The sequence below is a fragment of the Amblyomma maculatum genome, chromosome 3 (assembly GCF_055883805.1).
Source record: "Amblyomma maculatum isolate TAMU_Amacu chromosome 3, ASM5588380v1, whole genome shotgun sequence".
Lineage (NCBI taxonomy): Eukaryota > Metazoa > Arthropoda > Arachnida > Ixodida > Ixodidae > Amblyomma > Amblyomma maculatum.
In genome coordinates this window covers 121,365,774-121,384,314 of record NC_139346.1, presented here as the reverse complement: position 1 = coordinate 121,384,314, position 18,541 = coordinate 121,365,774, and the positions used below count along the sequence as shown (strand labels likewise).

At 43.6% G+C, this 18,541-nt stretch overlaps 1 protein-coding gene across 1 annotated transcript; it reads right to left on the bottom strand.

Moving 5' to 3' along the window:
- Positions 1-882: 882 nt before the first annotated feature.
- On the bottom strand, positions 883-16,662 carry LOC146195839 (uncharacterized). Its single transcript, XM_084596293.1, has 4 exons — positions 16,510-16,662; positions 12,704-12,788; positions 8,140-8,388; positions 883-1,477 (listed from the first exon to the last, which is right to left on the bottom strand). Exons 1-4 carry the CDS (start codon positions 16,519-16,521, stop codon positions 1,206-1,208), a joined length of 618 nt encoding a protein of 205 aa, XP_084452419.1. The 5' UTR covers positions 16,522-16,662; the 3' UTR covers positions 883-1,205.
- Between the last annotated feature and the right edge of the window lie 1,879 nt (positions 16,663-18,541).

Here is an 18,541-nt window from a genome sequence, read left to right as displayed (position 1 = left end):
CTCTTAAATAAAATAAAATAGGAAATAAAAGACAGTTGATTTGCACATATGTGTGTACGCAACTGAAATAATCAGTATAAGCTTTATACTTATTTCCGTGTACCTCTTTTTTGTATGAAAGGACCTGCTTGCAATCGGCTAGAGGTGTGATGTCACTCCTGATAACATTACACTCTCGTTAATTTAGACTTCAAAATCTATAAGCGTATAATAAATATATACACAGTTAACCGGACGAATTAATAAATAAAATGACTAGAATTATCACGTCTACTAGTTAACATGAATGACGTGTTTCAATACGCCACTAAATCCCGTGAATACATGTTCCACGAGGTAGCTGAGCTTTGCCTAAGCAAGCAGCATATAGAACACTTGTTCATATTGAAACGTGAACAATAATTATTACAAACAGGCTACTTGCAATATCGTGGCAGTTTTTGTAGCATCGCAATAACCCAATATTTTGACGGACTTTAGAAAACAGGATGAACATGGTAACAGTAAATTTTAGTGCTGATCTTTTCTTTTTAACCTTTTTGCTACAACTGAATATTCGTGTCTACCGTCAGTAACAGTTGTGCCATTTTTTAATATCAGGAGGATGGAAGATGCGTGCTGGAGGATGGAAGGCAAAGGTGGTGGGTAATGGTTGTTGACGTTGAGCACATCTCGGTGGGGTGTGGGTAGTAACTGGAGATATTCTGGGAAATGAAGGTAGGACGTTCGCAATGGTATGACATTCTGTAGGCTGGGAGTGTATTTATTGATGGATGCAGAGTTCAGGGGGAGAAAGTGTGGTAAATAACCATTGTAGGTAGGCCAGTAGTGAAGACCTCTTTGAGGGAGGAGGCGGCATCACACAACACCAGGTGGACGCCCTTTGTGACAGAGAAAGAGCAGTAATTTTAATGCGAAACGTGGGGCCACTAGAACAGCCGTGAGGTATGATGCAAGAGTGAAATAAATGGTTTATTATTTACGGCGGTGAAGACATACAAGGACCTCAGTGTAAAGAGTTGCTATATTGTTATCGTCTTGTCAGCGTTTACCTACAGGACCAATGGGCTGCTCGTATAATGCATGGAAGGAAGGTTAAAAATGTCTGTAACGTCTGCGGGGAATGTATATGCATCAGTTGTGCTGAGGGTGTCACTGGGGACGTAAGTCTACTTATTTTAGCGATTTCTAAGATCACTGTCGCTTCACTCCGCCGGTGGATCCTCCGCAGGCGGGTCTTCCGCTTCTGCAGGCTCTTCTGGCGCTGGCGGATCCTCCGGTGGAGGATCTTCTGGTTCTTCTGGCTCTGCTGGTGGTGGCGGGTCCACTGGTGCTTCTGGCGGTATCGGTGCAGGCGGTTTAGCTTCAGTTATAGTGGAGGCTATATTGTCAAGGGTGTCTTTGTTAATAACGACCAATGGGCCTGGCTTCAGGCCGCCTCCAAGGTTCCCTATGCCGTTGCTATCCGTCACGATCACTGCAACAGTTTGCAAAGGATAAGGGAGAAAAGGACACAATGTGGGAAGACAGCTTGCGCTTCCTGGAAGTCTGCATATATTCCAAATGCCTGCAGGTTCTGTTAATAAGGTTTAAGTTTTCCGAGACGTGGACTTAATTGTATGGAAGCAAAGTAAAAAAAAAATACATATCTCCAAATACCAGTTTAAAACGTTTAAACTGGTCATTAGGAACCGCGTAGAAACACAACATTTATTGGACTACTGCCAACCAACGGGCAGTATTTAAAATGCCTTTCAACTGAATATTCGTTGTGTTACTCTGTTCGCAGCTACTAATAAAGATTATTTAAAGCTGTTGTGGCCATATGATATACTGTTGTGTACTCGAACATTTCATTCGAAGAAGAAACGCAACCGCGTACATGAGCAGCGAGCGAAAGCAAAGTGAAAGGTTCTCTACAAGCCTTTTAGACATTACACCAAAAGCACTAAATGGTATTGTCTAGGCCCCTGAGCTACTTTGAAAGACCCCGAAGGGAGTGCAGTAAACAGCAATAGTTTGAGGATGACTGTATAAGAATTACTCTACTTATAATTGATTCAAAATGACCCTTTCAGCACACAAACGTGTTGATAATTTGTGGGCACGTTCGTTTTTCAACGTAAAATGATGTTTATTTTAGCCATGAGCTTGGAGAATAATACATTAACAAAAGAAATGGTCGCACGACAGCTTCAGATACTGCGGCTGTTCTAGATGGTCATCAGTGTTATCGATTAAACCTACACTTGAGATAAATAGAATTCCTCAGCTTTATAGGAATTACAATCCCTGGTGGACATGAGCCCACTAGCACACAGCCACTGTTGCTGCTTTGCTGGTTACAGATATCTGATATTTTGCAATCAGGCCTACTTAAAGTCAAGCACTCATTTGTCGTAAAAAATGGCAGAAAATTCATTTCTTTCACGGATCATTACCTCGGTTTCTATGCTCTGCATAACATAACATACACAGTTTGATCGGTGGCTTTCAGAGAATTTAGAGGTGCTCTATTGTGCTTTAGTGCAGGCGGCTCGAAGAGATGTACAGCAAATTTTTGTTTCCATAGGCACTACTGTATAAGCTCCTCTGCATATAGTGCGTGCGGGAAGCTGGTAGGTATCATGAGATCGTGTACTGTAAGCTCCACGTTTTATTCTAAAGGAACCCCCCAGAAGAAGTGACGCATAGTTCATATTGTTTTCATTCGTCCTATGTACTGTATTGAACTGGTTGCCAATGAGAATTTGGAAATAACAGCTTAGGTCGATTTAATGCGCGTCGAGATAAGTTGCATCCATATTTGCTCATCTGGAGCGCATCTAGATTTGTCTCCCCCATCCGTTAAATGTAGCAGGCGGGTACAGCGAACACATAACAAGCTTCGCAAAAAAATATATTTCAATTAATTACCGTTATGTTGTTTGAACCTACATGGGAACCAAATGAATTTCATCAAAATATATTTGATGCATCATGCAATTTTGATAAGTGAAGATAACGTTGCTCGATGCGTATTCGTTTTGAACTTTTATTTGCTCACGGCAAAGAAAAAAAAAGTGGTCAGTCAGCCAAATACAAACCTGCAATTTGGCTACCAGGCCCAGCTAGTATGAATGCTACTGTGTGCCTATGAATAAGCCCTCAGGAGACAGAATTTGAGATTGAGACATCTATCCCTCATAGTGCCACCGCATCTAAATTGAAGGGACCACGAAATGTCGGCAAATACCTCTTATAAAGGCGATAAATGTGTAGCATGGATGCCTTTGGGCATTCTTCCGAAATATAACACATTGGAACGAAGGGAGCAATTTATTCAGTCAGTTCAGCCGTTCAGTCGTGTCCGACTCTTCGTGACCCTATAGACCATGTCACGTCAAGCTTTTCGGTCTCTCACTATCTTTCTAACATCACAGAACTTCATCTGCAGCTCCTAGAGGATGCCATCTAACCATCGCGTTCGCTGCCTACCCCTTCTCCGGCGACCCTCAACCTTTCCCAAAATCAAATCTTTCTCCAGCGACTCCTCTCTTCTCATCAGATGACCAAAGTATCTGAGCTTTAACTTTAGAATTGGACCCTCCAATGAGCAGTCAGGGTTTATAGTCGACAATATCGACTGATTTGATTTTCTGGCAGTCCAAGGAACTCTCATGAGTCTCCGCCAGCACCACCATTCAAACGAGTCAATTCTAAGGCGGTCAGCCTTCTTCACAGTCCAGCTCTCGCATCCATACGTCACAACTGGAAAGACCATATAGCACGAGCTATACGGATCTTGGTTGACAGATTAATTTCTCTGCTTTTACTAGGCGGTCAAGGCTAACCATGGCTCCCTTTCCCAGAAGCAGGCGTCTGCTAATTTCATGACGGCATCTCCTTTCGGGGTAATCTTGGATTAAAAACGCGATTTTGAAATTCGCTGTCAGATTGAGTGGAGAGGGGTGGTGCCTTTTCAACTATACCCTTTTTACTTCATATTTCACGAATATGGTGATGTCCTGGTTAGCGACAGGCAACTAGAAGCTGCTGAGTTCTGCAGCCACGACGGCCGGGATGTCGCGGGTACACTTCCGGCAGCTGTGGAGTCGTCTGCTCGCATGTAGCATGAACCCTTGAGCTTATCGAACCTGGTTCCATAACTTGCAAGTGGCGGCGTCTAGCAGTGGTCTGAAAATATAGATTGGTGTCCGAGTGCGATAAGCGCATGAGCTTGCCGTACCCTTCAAATCTACACCATATTTTAAGAATAGGACTTAAAATAGGCGATGTCTACAGTGCTGTCCGAAGCAGCTTTTATATAACTTTCAAGCGCAGTGCCAGCTAACCGGTCCCTTTACTAAATTTTTTCAAGTTCGATCGCGTGTACGGAGTACTGTTAATACAATGAAACTTATGCCAGAAAAAGTCTGCTCCAAGCTACGTTTGAAGGCGCACAATTTCGTTATTTTCACAGCACCGGATACCACGAGACTTTCACAGAGGGGCCGGCCACGAGAACTGCGAGTGACGCGCTATGGTCGTGCGCTCTTCCCGGGTATACTTTGTTTTGTATCGAAGCAACAGAGGACGGCGCTTTGCAGTTGGTTCGCGCAAGATCGCATATTTTACGCATGCACTGTTTTATCGTCGAGCTTATTCTTCCTTATAAAAAGGAGGATGCGATTGAGTTCACAGCGCTCGCAGCAGCGTGGCTAGCGTACAAGCTGAAGTGTTGAGCCAAAATTTACAGGCGGTAGCTGCTGTGCGGCTGTGAGTTGAAACTTGCTTGTATCGAACCTATATCACTTTTGTCAGCAACAAGGTGTGGGTCAGCGATCACCATGAACGAATAATTTCGATGTTATTTGCGGGAGGTTCGGTAGCTGAGAGTGCAGTGGTTGGACGGAGCCTGAGCGCCCTATTCATATCCCTTCGAATGGCTTTATTACCACTGTATTTAAAATAACAACAGTTTACATGCAGCTTGACCTGCTGTACCGCTGCTATACCGGTGATCGAGCCAGTTTTTAAATTGCAACCAAGGCGGCATTGTTTACCGTAATCGAGAGCGATGGCAGCCTGTGTGACAAAGGCGAACCACGATTAACAGTAACCGCGATTTACAAAAACCACGGCTACCCCTGTTAATATGGTAAATTGGGGCTCGATGTCCATGTCACGCATGATTAGGTCCTCTCAACGGTAGGGTCCGCCGATCAGTGTCACCAGCCGACAGAAGAAATATCGGTAAAACGAATAACAGTGAGATTAAAGGCACGATTCCAAATTTCATAATACAAAAAATGTCGCGACCTATTGCATCTGCTTTGAAATTTCATCATTAAATCACATAATATGGAGTTTTCTGGCCCATCTTCACCTCATAAAACTCATGTCTGCTCTCTCCCTTGCGCGGGGAATAAAGTAAAATCCAGCGACGACTTTGACATTCAATCTCGAACCATTGCATGGGTCTGTGTAGCCCTGGATATTCATGGTCCCCGAAGTTCGTGCTGACGCCTTCCCAACCTCTACCTTCTGTTTCTATTTAAACAGATCTATAGAGTGGTTCTTTCTTCCGCCATTGTTGCTTCTGTAGCGCAATGCCTTCACGCTACGAAGTTAAGCACGGAATTATCAGTTCGAATTCTGTTTGTAGGTTTTCATTCTGTATGTTTTTGAACTCAAAATAATAATAAAAATCTATATACTAACGTATTCCCTGGGGATATGCTTTCCTATAGGGCGCACTTTTCCTTTAATCCAAAAAGTCGTAAAACCATTTGTGAACAGAGGCGGGAGGCGATATCAAAAGATGACGCATGGCAACGCTCACACTATGACATTACCTCCAACTTCTCGCCTTCAGTGAATGTGTGTTACCTTTAGGTTGTGTTCAGAGGCACTTCTTAGCTGGAATCGCTGTTTAACTTGATGAAATGCAGCCACTGAGCAGAAAGAAGTTGCGGCGCACTGCTGTTGAGATATCGCAATTATGTCCACCTCAGCAGTCACTGGCGGTAGTAAAGATTCGAGCTCCGGATCGATTATAGCACACAACGAAGACGGGAAGGTAGAAAAAGGCAGTGACCAATGAATGTGGGGAAGGCAAAAATCACACTCGCGATGACAGGTGTAACAACTGTAAGTCTGCAAACCGAACGTATGCAGATAACATTTTTGTGGAAGAGCCACAGTCCCCGAACTGATTTGTTTACTTTTTAAGATTTCTCGAAGTGTTTCAGTTGAGGAGGGGATGAGGAGAGCTATTTTTTAATCTCCGCTGCCTCTGGTGTTCAAGAAGCTAGCTAAAACGTTCTTGTGACGGAGTGACTATTGAGGGATTGGTTATATCTTGTACGCTTTGTTCAACCTCATTTTAAACATTTAATGGTCTCTTTACGCTACAGCAAGTGTGTACTCTGATTCCATGCAAGAATCTTCAACAAGGAGACTATTGCGTTTGGGCTTAGAGAAGTTTCTTACATGATGGCAGCCCGTTGACAAAATGCATGCTCATCTGTGGTGCACCAGATCAATCAATCAATCAATCAATCAATCAATCAATCAATCAATCAATCAATCAATCAATCAATCAATCAATCAATCATCTAAAAACTTTGAGGTGACCATGAGAAGGTACAAAGTACGATTTCGTGGGACACAAAGAAGTGATTAGTGCTCGGGAGGATGGCGCTGGATCCAGTCTGTGATGCTAATGACGGAAAGAAGCGAGAACAAAGTGTGGGCTTTCGCAACAGCCTTCTTTCTGAGTAGGTCTCCGCTGAATCAGTTTTCTATGTAAAATACTGGGGACATCTTCTGGTGGCGGCAGGTGGTCAGGCTTCTCAGTTATCTGCGCACATTCGATGGCAGTCGTGCACGCTCGCTGAATATTTTTTTCTGGTGCCATTCTCGCCGTCATTAGCGAACTGCATAAGTAATAAGCAAGGCATAGTATCTGCCTTTGTATTTTTGGAACAGCCTATAAAATTAGAGAGAAAATCGCAGCATCGGCGTATGATACAATGAGTGAAGACGTTGGGAAATCAATTATACATCTTCTAGGCTCAATATAAAGCTTTTTTGGAATTTTTAGAGGCAATACTGACATTTTTAACTCTCGGCTGTGTGTTTAGTTTACGTTGCTTGATATACTAAAGAATTTTTCAGACTGTTAGCAATCCTTAAATAGTAATGTTTTAGTAAAAGAGAGATTTTTGAATTAATTATCGGCGGTCAGGCGCTCCACGATACCGGAGACGTGTCTACTAGCATAATGGCTAGCTAATATTATATAGCTAATTTTTTCAATTGTTGCTGTTTGGCGTGTTGCATGCAGCAATGTTTGCAAATTAAAATTACATTGATATCAGTTTCTAAATATACGAAAATGCCATCCCTGTCCCCTTTCCATTGCAAGACAATTTAGATTTATGCTCGTGCGAGAACGTAACTGAGTGGCCCTAGCAATAGCAATCCCTGCCCCAAAAAAGCCCGTAATAGAGCGACGCACTTGTAACGATCTGGCGAACCCGAAAACTGCCATCTGGCCGCTCAGTACGGGATGATGGGCTAGAAGCTCTCAAGCGTAACACAAGCTCGTACGCACGCTGTTAGATGCTGCCCAGTTCTTTTGGCAAAGTACTGACCCGAAGTTCCTTGCACTCCAGAAGTGACTAGAATCACTCTTTCGGAAGTGTAAAAACTATGCAGGCTACAAACTCTCAATAAATAAATAACCGAACAGTAACAATAAAATATAAAGCATAAATGTTAGTTAACCGGCATTCTAGTTAATACGTCTTTTATATATTCTCACGCGCGTACGTAAGAAACCGTTTTTCTAACACAGAAAACCTGTACTTAAAAATCTGAAATTATTCGGCTGAGTCCCGGAGCAGGACTCTGCTCTTATCCTTGATGATCAGCCCTTCTCGCTGCTACCCAATTAAGCGTTTTTTTCTGCCTTTCGGTCAAACACACAGTAACACATGGTCACAGCGACGGAAATTTTGAACGGCTTTACGACTTATACTAAAATGAGAATCCTGGCACTTCAGGAAACCTACAGAAGTGTGTCAGGTTGCTTTCGAGATTGAAGAAAGTGAAGAGGTTCCTTAAAGAAAGAAACTCCGCGTCAACACATACCTCCAGAAGCTACTTGGAAGTTGGAAGGAGCAACTGGCATGATGGAGTTTCCGTATCCTGGACGAATAACGCCCCCGGCAGCTGTATTAACGCCAGTAATAGGCAAACCAGCTAATCCCGTGCCAAAAGGATTCGCAGGTGGCACAACTACAGGAGTCAAACCAGTTAATCCTGTGCCAAATGAATTCGCAGGTGGCACAAGTACCGTTTGGAAAGGTGAGGGTGGCTTGATTACGACAATCGCTGCCTCTGTAAAAAAGGAGAGAAAAATATGTTTATTGTGTATAATTTATGCATGAGGAAAATAAAAGCTCCTTTAGAAAAGGTAGGCTCGCCAGCCACGTCTATACCGCCCTGACTTCCAACAATGTGCTCAGTTTCCTTTGCCTGCCCCAAGTAACAAAACTCGTCTTTTTTCCTCTTCCTTGATCTTCACACGCATACGCATACCGTCCACTCGCTCCACACCCTGAAATGAGATTAATGTCAGACAGCTGGTGAAGCCGACCAAGAGGCTAGTAGCTTCGGCATGGAGGCAGTTCATCGCATGCAGTTTTCTAGTAGTCGCGCTGTCACGGCAGCTGTCCGAGTAGTCTCCAGTGGCGTCTTTTGTTGCGTATTGACCTTACTTCCTTCCTATGCTTGCGAAACGGTAGCCGCTGCTTATTGAGGTTGTTCGATGGGCCGTTGTCTTTGTTTACAACAGCATGCGCTGCAGAGGGGGTCGAAACACTACAGGACTTATTTGTTACGTTTGTTTAATAACAGCAGAGGCGAGCTTTTCCGTTTTCACTTCGGCCTCTTTCGCATGGTTTGTAGAGGCTGATGCATCAGTTGGAGCCAGTGTTTCAGGTTCTTGCTTTGTGATTTCATTCTTAGAAAATGTGTTGAACACTTGCGGAGGCCTAAGCATAATCCTCCTTATCGCTGCCTATTTCACCTTGCTGAGATATGATAAATGCCGTTTTATTCCTTCCATTCTCAGCTTCTGGGCTTCCTGTGTCAGGTACTCCTTGTCAGTCTGGCATTTTAGAAGGCTCTCAGACTCGATTTCATTGGAAGATCGCTCTTGAGGCTGTGTTCATGAAGTAGCTCACCAAACTGCGCTGTAGTTGGGAAACTTTCCGTGCGACTCTGTCTGCTTCTGAGCTGGTGGTATTGTCTTGACCCTTTCCGTGTTCTCGGACACACTACATCTGAATCGGTATTTCATTAAAATTCATAATTGCTGAAGGTGTGTTGAATTTTAATTAAGGTAGCCGCTCCTCGTTGACTGCTGGGATCGCGCTGGGGCCGTTAAATTAATATTTGCAATGAATATCTCTGCGCAAAGTTTCCACGTAACAGGACTTATCTAGCGATGAGCTCAATGTTAACTCAAGTAACGGGAAGCCGGGTGTTGGTGTGAACGCGGTGGCACATTCGGCTTACGTCTATTTACGCTTGGTTGCATGTTCTGGATTCTGGTGTAGCGGTGATTCAGTGATCACTGGTTCATGCTTTAAGGGGTTTCTTTGGACTGCAGTGTTGATTGCCGCTGTGGTTGATGTGTTCTTTCCCGCCCGTTGACGGATGCACTCAAAGTCTCAGGGCAGCGTCGTAACTTTTCTGGTAGTCAGATCCTTCGACCAATTACAAAATTGAAAGCTGCATCGGTGCTCTGTTTTTTCCAGCTTGAGCTGCACCTTTCTACACTTGTGAGCTGGGCTCCAGTGCAAACCGGTCGTTGTTCGAGTCTCTGGACGTCGGTGAATATTTGCCGATGGCCATGCACTGAGTCATATTCACTTTTTTAGAAGTACTTGAAACTTCACCAGGTAGTAATGCAACTTTTTTGAGGAGGATGCGGATACGGCAGGGAACTCTACAGCTGGGCTGATGAAACATTTGGGTGCAGCAGTAGTGGGTGGCTGAAGAGCTTTGGTATGATAGCGGAGCAGCGTGAATGAACCTAGTCACCCCGTGAGAGCGTCTTCAAACTCCAAAACAAATGCAAACTCTTCACACACCTCCTCACCGCAAACGAAATGGCTCTGGAAGCTCTTTCATGGCTCACAAGTCGCCTTTAAAAGCTGTGAGGAACACCCGAAACTGTCTGAGGGCGAACAGAGTGCCAGCGCCTGATTAGATGAGATGAGCAGCGTCACTGCTCAGCCGGGTCTATAAAGGGCGCTGTGCGGCAAGCTTGTTTTTGACGTGGTCTATATGTGCCCATAAAAGCAGCTTGCGTCGAAAAAGCGTGCCTATTTTCTTGGAGGATTCAATGGTGGAGCTCATAGTAGCCATGCTGGAGTGTTCGATAGTTTTCATCCTACTAAAATCCAGGATGGTTTTATAGCGAAGTTACTGCCGACAGCTGCGATTTAAGTACAACAAAGATAGAAAATGAGAGGCATATCAGTCGAATCTAAAGGCATCTCAGTCGAATTCCTCCTACCAGTATGAGGTTCAGTCTCAGTAGCCTCGAAAAATGACAGCCACCTTTTAACAAGCATAGGAAGGAAGCAAAATCAGCGCACAGTAAAAATCGACGTTGAAAACAATTCAGAGACTTAGTGTGACAGTTGCAGGCGATGAACTGACTCCATGGTACTAGCTCGTTAGCCGGCTTCTGCAGCTGTTTTGAAATGCGCCTTACTTGATGGCGTGGAGCGTGAGCTTGTAGATGATTCGAGCGTGCGTTTAGAAAAAAGGAGGATGAAGAAGATGAAGCTTAGGACTTTGGGCCGGCAAACAAGACTCAGACCCATGTAGGAGTTAGGGAGTAAATCAAACTTAGACGCGGCTGGTGCGTCTTCTTTTCTTCTAGATATTGTGATAGAAGGACGGGACACCAACCGCGTCTAAAACTGCTTTATTCCCTGACGACAACATTGCGAGTCGTATTTTTTACGTGCTAAAAATCCATTTCCTCCTCCTTGTTCTCCAAAAGAATGCACTATTATTACATCACTCTCACGCATATATGGAAGCGCTGTCCTATCAAATCACTATGTCAAACGCGCTAACGAAAACCAGTGATGTTGAACGTATACATTTATAGAATAGCAAACTGCTAATAATACAATTTTTAGCTATTGCCTAGAAAGACGATAACTTGGTTGCCATATTTATGTGTTTAATGATCCGCTATAGAATATGCTAAATGCCTGATGTCCTAGCTTCCTAAAGCGATCGCAAGGCCGATTTAGCGGCCATATCTTAGGATCAAGCCGTCAGAAATGCCAAACTGAATGAGATAGCACGCAGCCATATTTAAGGTGCTCAGAATAGATAGGTGGCACTCTAAGAACGCAATGCGTTTATGAAAGCCCGCAGAGCAGAAAACAGGGACTCTGTTGTGTATTCCTTGGAGTGTTAATTTCTTTTGTAATTTGAACCGAAAGACGTTTTCTTTCCTACCACATAGAGAAAGAGATACAATACTGAAAAGATATCCCCAATGTGCCTAGTAGTACAAAGATTCGACTTGGATCGGAGACTGAACCGGAGACGAGTTTCACGGAGATGCTCTGTAGACTGAGCCAAACAGAACAACCTCAGTAGATAGTAGGGTGAGGTCAAAAAAGGCAAATTGGAAAGGCACATGAAGCCTATACCCTTTCCTAGCAGAATCTTTTCACGATGAATTCTAGAAAAGATCATCATCAACCAGATTACTTTTACTGTAGGGCGAAGGCCTCTCTTATATGCCTTCAATTATTCCTGTCCTGGGAATCCACTTGATGCCTGCCAACGTATTAACCTTATCCGCCAACCTAACATTCTGCCGCCCCCTGCTACGCTTTCCTTCAATTGGAATCCGATTTGTTACCCTTAGCGACCATCGGTTGTCCTCTCTACGCACTACATGCCCTGTCCATGTCCAGTTTTCCTTTTGATTTCTACTAGAATGTAATTAACTCAACTGATTTCTCTAATACACTCTGCACGTTCATATCTCTTAACGTTACGCTTAATATTTGCACTCTATAGCCCTTTCTAGGAACCAAATTCTAGAAACCATATACTTTTAAGCGCAGAGTCAGCAGGAGTGTAATATATAAGCAGGAGGAAAGCTTTAATTTTGCAAATATGAATGCTTGACAGAGTTTCTCTTAACTGCTCATGTGGCTGGGATGAACTTAGTGACAGTCTGTAATGCTCGGATGTCATTGCGGTTCAGAAGTTTAAACTTCTCTACTTCCGCACTGTTAGTTACAATGCCTGCAATAAATGATTTATTTAGCTTACACGGTCTAGAAATATAACTATGCCTGCAAAAATCATGCAAAACATGACCAGTATTTCCCCTCCGAATGAGCACACTAGTGCACATTTCTTTAATGTTCGCTCCCTCCAGTACTTCAAATACAATTCAGCGGTAAACTTCAAATATGGCGCACGCTTCAAGAGAGTAACATTCAAAAACACCTGCAATTTATTTCAGCGAATAAGTCGCGCATATGCCAACGTTCAGCGGTGTTTTGAGTTTGGCTGCACATCTTCTTTACCAATCTGCTATCTGCACAACCTTGGCGGTATTGAGACACTGACGGAAACGCTGCGTAGTAAAACAACTCACCAGTTCTGCAATCAGGTCTTGAAATAATGAAAACTATTGTCAACATGTAAACATGGGTTGTCGAAATTTTATTGGTATCCAAATCCTGAAAAAACAAAATTAACAGAAATACCGCGGCTGAGGCTCTGTCGATGCTCCGACCACGGAGAACGTGAGAAGCTTTATATGTACTGCTCCTTTCGCTTGTGATACTAACAAATATAGTGGTGTTCATTTGGGGATAATGTTTAATTTCTCTTTCACAATCCCCCAAAATATAGGTCCGAGTTTTTGTCTGGTTTAATGCTTCTCACATGTACGAACGAAACACGGCTGACTGGAGTTGATCCGATGGTACTGCGCCCGACATGGCAAAAGAAATGTATTGCAAAACAGACCTTATATTAACCAAAAACAATCGATAAGGCCCTAAGCGCCCTAGGAGCACTGTCGCTGCGAAATTGTTCCCTGTTCACAAGACGGTTATCACCAGCGAGCTCCCTTTAACAACTTACCACGTAAAATATTACTCAAATGTCTTACAATCAGATCAACATATGAGAATTCGATGACCTTCAAAGCCATCGGGACCAATTGAACCGGACACTAACACGTTATTTCGATGCTTAGCAAACATCTTTGGACACCTTAAAGTTATATACGGTGACCTTTGATATAAAACTTCGAACTTACAACTGCTTGAAAATCGCCTTATGGGAGATCCCTCTCGACGAAATTAGTAGCAGTTGTTATATAGATTGGCGAACACCAAAATTTACTGCTTCTAGGCGGCGCCAGGAAGATAGTGTACATCTGAGAGTTTCTCGCATGGAGCTTGCTAGCAGCCTGCTTTCACGTAGCGCTCACTGACCCGCTCCCCTTTAGCGGGATTCACCCTGAGGACCCAGGTGTTCACACAATTATTCAGGCGAAAGCCTTTATAGGCTCACGAGTGCCGTCTGTTCGTGTGTGCGTGCGTCCCACTTCTCGTGGACGTGGGGCTGCGGTTTACATTTAAAGCTATCAATGAAGAACTTTAATTAGCGGTAGATCGTAACCGATAATGATAGTGATAGTGAAGCCAATGACGACGATAGTGACAGTGATGATGACAGTGAAGTTGACGTTAGTGGGTGATGTGAGCACTTATGACTTACAGTGACGTCATCACCTGGTGTCGCCATCTAACATGACAGGGTGACATCATGACGTCACATTCCGTTATGTTTAATACCCGGAACTGACATCGTTGTGATGTCGCATCTGGCCATGACGTCAGGCTCGGCATCATTAACGACTTCACGAGGCGATTCACGCATATACGAAACTGACCCCGCCGAGTATCCGATCCTGGCGGCCGTGCTGCTCCCTTTCATTTGGCGCTTTCCCGATCGCCGCACAACACGGCACAAAGAACCAGACGCAGCAAACCAGGAATAAGTGGCTTTAGAACAAAGGTTTTCGCCTCATCCCAATTGGTGGCCCAAAGTGCCCTCTAAATGTTTTTGGCACAGATTCGTAGCTCTTCACACTTCCTTATAGCTGCCACAATTGGCGCACACAATTTCGTGGCCACACTTCGATCAACTAACTCTTCAGAACGCACAAGGTATTAGGGTGAGGCCGGGTAAACCGACAAAAAAGTGGCAAAAGTCGCGTTGTTTTTCTTATTGTAAATCTCGAAAAGTTGAACACAAACCTATATTGACATATTCGCCAAGCTGTCAGCAAATTTGAAAATTATTGCAACATTAAACTTACGAAGAATCAAGACTTAGAAAAAGGTCCCAATTGTGTCATTTCACGGTGATCTCTTGGGCGAAACGAGGCACAAGGCCGGACAAAACAAAATATTTTTTCTATTGCAAACAAAATATTCGCTTCTTGCTCTCGGAGGCCGCCGGCCCCTGAGCACTCTTCATGAGTGCATTCGGTGCACATTCTATAGTGAATCCACACACACAGCAAAGCGCTGTTGTGGCGCCTAATTGTTTGTAGAAGAGGCACTCCTAGTCACATGTCTAACCGATTGCTCTCCAGAATATTTTCTTTTGGCTTAAACACTGCCACGAACACTCTAATCTGTTTTTTTTTGGTTTTCTGCTAACATCACGTTATTTCTCGATATCTTTTGCTGCGTCTAGCGTGACCTTGTAAGGTGACTAAGTCATAACACTATTTGCCCCAGGCTCCATTGCTTTTGCTTTTTGTGCAGCAGACACAGGAGAACTTGAAAGCTCGCTTCAATATGAGCTGTCTTTTCATTGTCTTCGGTAAAAGTATGCCGGAGCAGTTTGTGCGGGAGTCATTTACACTCCTAATCTGGTTCAACATAAGTTCCAGTTATAAGTGAAACATTTAAAACAGTTCCACTTATGACCGGAGCCTCTGTGGAAGCAGGTTAAGAGTGTAGTTAAACACACAACTTCTCTCCAGTAGTGCTTAAAATAAGGCTTCATCGACATGAGGATCATTTACCGGCGCATGAGAAAACGATCAAAGAACACACTTCCGGTAGTCTTGATAATATTGCTGATGTTTGATTATCGTTCAAAGTCTTTCTTTGTCAGTTACGGAATGCACTGTGCACAAGCAGATTTACGTTTGTTTCTTCCGAGTGAGTGTCGCGCTCTTCCATAATCTTTTACTCCACCAGTTTTGTTGCAGAAATATTTTAACTAGTGCCTTATAATTGTTAGCACTGCTAACCAAGGAGACGCAGTAACAACAATAATACCTAACTTTTTAGTGTAACAGCATTTTCGCACTGTTGCAAAAGAAAAAGAAAGATTACGCATCTCTTCGGCGGGACAGCTACCTCGAAAGTAGCACAAGATGTTTTACTGAAGTGCGCATTGCAAGATTTGCGTTATTTTTAACACGCATTGGGTGCACATTTATCGGTAGCTATTAATGGTTTAACAAATCGGCTAGTCTAGAATAATTTGCGCGACATGACGCTACGCAAAATGTCTCATTTTTTTCTCACGCTATCACAACTAAGGTAATCGATAATACACTCAGGAGAACCTAAGATTTCAAGAACAAAATTGATAGCTCTTCAATGTAAATAAAGGCGGACGACGTGTGAAAGCTTTTGGGCACAGATTAAATTTGATATATACGACAACGTGCAATCCACAGCGGGCGAATGCGTTACCGTCCGCAAGCGGGACGATCAGATGCGGCTATGGTTACGACGTTCCATACTTGCTTTCAACTTGCTTTGAAATTTCATTCCGTGCTTGTTTCCAACAGAAAATGTCTCGGTTAGAGACCGCTTAGCTCCGACAGTTTTATTCTAGTGTGAAAATATTGGAAGCGGGCATACAAGTGTTATAGGAGGTTTCTAGGCTTCACTCAGGGCTTAACCTGGTTGGACCGATGATAGCGCGTGGAGCCCTGTTCAAATAACTTATGCCACTGCACGCGGACTATGACGTCAGCATCTGGGGGCCCATCAGAAGTCAGAAACAAGCATAACAGTTTCTCAGCTCTTACACTAAAAAAGCAGATTCGTGCTAAAATGGTTTAGTCTGGCTTTCTTAAAGACCCGTTGGCAATAAATCATGTCCACGCTACCGATAAGTTGATAGAAAAATACTCGATATACAAACAACCGATGAACGTGCCTGCAAACATTACTGGAAGTATGACTCGATCCAACCTTCGTCTGTATAAAAAGTAAATCGGTACTGAAGAATTTGCTTTGAAGCAGACACGCAAGAAAAAGGTGAAGCCTATCAAAGACACTGAAAACAGTCGTACGACAAAAAACATTTCACACATTCCGATACTATTAAAATGCTAGAAAGATTCAGTCTTACATTCTGAGCCATCCTGACACTTGCAAGCTGAAGCAATGGTCCGTAGATGACTATCTTCTTTTGTTGGATGTTTAGCACCGATCTGAGTAAAATAAGAAAATTTAGCTTGCGCTGTGCAGTGGTGCAGGCGCGAGAAAGCAGCACGGTTGCTGAGTTGATACTAGCTCGCTCGCAAAGAATTCACGAAAAAAAGGCACTCTCTGCAGCATGTTGCGCAAGCGGATGATGACACGTGTGCTGATGAGTCAAATAGCTGTTTCTGTTTTTCGCAACGCAGCATACAGAAACGCAGGAAGTAGTAGAAAGAAAAAGCTCTTTATGCTTTCAAGCACTGAACACCACGCGGTGCCAAGTCTAATGGCTAGAAATTGCAAAAGAAAATGCAATGACGCAATCACATGTCGGTCATTAAAAATTTTTATTTCTTCCCATGACTATCGGTAGAACAATACGTAATAGAAAATATTATTGCTTGATCTTTGATGTACACCTAAACACGACCTCCGCCAACATCTTTTTAATCTAGCATTGAAAGCCTTTGAATAAAATTCAAGCTTCGAAATTGTTGAACTGCCAGTACGGATTTCAATAGCGTATTGACGAAGTCCACGGTAAGAATGACACTGCCTCAGTGCCTAGAAGACCAGAGTATAAGCGTGAAGTTATGCTTAATATCGAACTTTATGATCATGCGCATTTCGCTGAGGTAGGTCGCTCAAACGTTCTTATTGGTAGTAGTGACATCAAAGACGTGATTATAAGCGAAAGTCAAATGATTCTTTTAGACTGGAATGGTAGCTGGCAGGCTGTAGAATCCAGTTGCAGAGGATAATGTGTCAATAAGAAAATATGTGAAGGAAGCAGACAGGGTAAACTGTAAGCATGATCTGACGAGAATTGTGTGTATGGTTTTGACCATACCCAAAATTCGACCAGACACGACCAGCTGCTTTTCTGTGCTCCTCTGTCGGTGTATGTACGAGTCTGCAAAATGCCCACATCTGGTTCCCCGGAGAAACGGTGCGGAGCATTCACTCTCCTGTGACATTCAATGCCACCTGCCAGCCTTCCATTCCCAGAACAGCGCAGCTCTAGGCAGAGGTTGTTCTGCGCAGCTACACCGGATGTGTGCAACGCAGCTGCGCAGACAGACCAGGCTAAGAAAACGTGTGGCGCCAGACACAGGGGATGCTTTTCAGTGGTTTGCGTTATGTAATTTCATTTGCCATGGTATTTCGGCAGCGGCGCGGATCACAACAGCGACAGAAGTCCTGAATTTATTTTGCTAGGTTTGCTTAGCTGAACGTGATGTGCAAACTGAGCAAGCATGGTGCATTAGGAGGCGTAATTTGCATTTATGAAACGACCACATGTACCGTCGGTTCTGATAAGGAAAGTTGTATTAATTGCAGACTGTTTCTGGAGACATATACTTTAAGGTCGCATTTTGGGGATGCTCAGGTGATATACGCAGAAAAGTTGAGTCGAAGCTGGCCCGCAGCTAATATAAGCACGTCGTAAGCATCCATAAATTCAGTGTTCAAATAGCAGCAAGAAATACGTGGTACAGATTTGGTCTAGAATTTTTGATCCTACTGAACCATGGCAGTATTTTACACCACCAACTGCTTGTGTTTATACATGTGTGAAACCCTTGCATATGAATAGGGTGTCACTGTGAAAGCAATATTCTCGAGAACCATTGAAACTATTGTTTGCTGTTTTCAATAAACCACCGGCCTGCGTCTTTGTCACTTTGAGTGTTCATGCTCGGCATCGCAAAATGCGCCTTTATGACTTTCTTTGTAGTGCGAGATGCGCCGAGATTAGCCTGGAATGATCGCAGGGAAGTAGATCTGTTTCCGTGTTATTCCGGACTTTTCCAATATCCCTTGGCTGGTGTATCTAGATGTTTCCGCGCCGAATTTAAAGGGAGCATTGGCGAATACAACGGGCATTCCTACATCGATGACCGACGAGTACTGTTGCTGCTTTCGACGCCGCCGTGTTACTTTATTTTTTTGCGGGCGCG

What these genes read in the sequence shown, in the direction of transcription:
- LOC146195839 (XM_084596293.1), bottom strand. An exon ending in AAGACCTGATTGCAGAACTG is followed by an intron (nt 8,389 to 12,703) that starts GTGAGTTGTTTT and finishes CCTTTTTTACAG; the next exon opens with AGGCAGCGATTGTCGTAATC. An exon ending in CTTCCAAGTAGCTTCTGGAG is followed by an intron (nt 1,478 to 8,139) that starts GTATGTGTTGAC and finishes AAACTGTTGCAG; the next exon opens with TGATCGTGACGGATAGCAAC.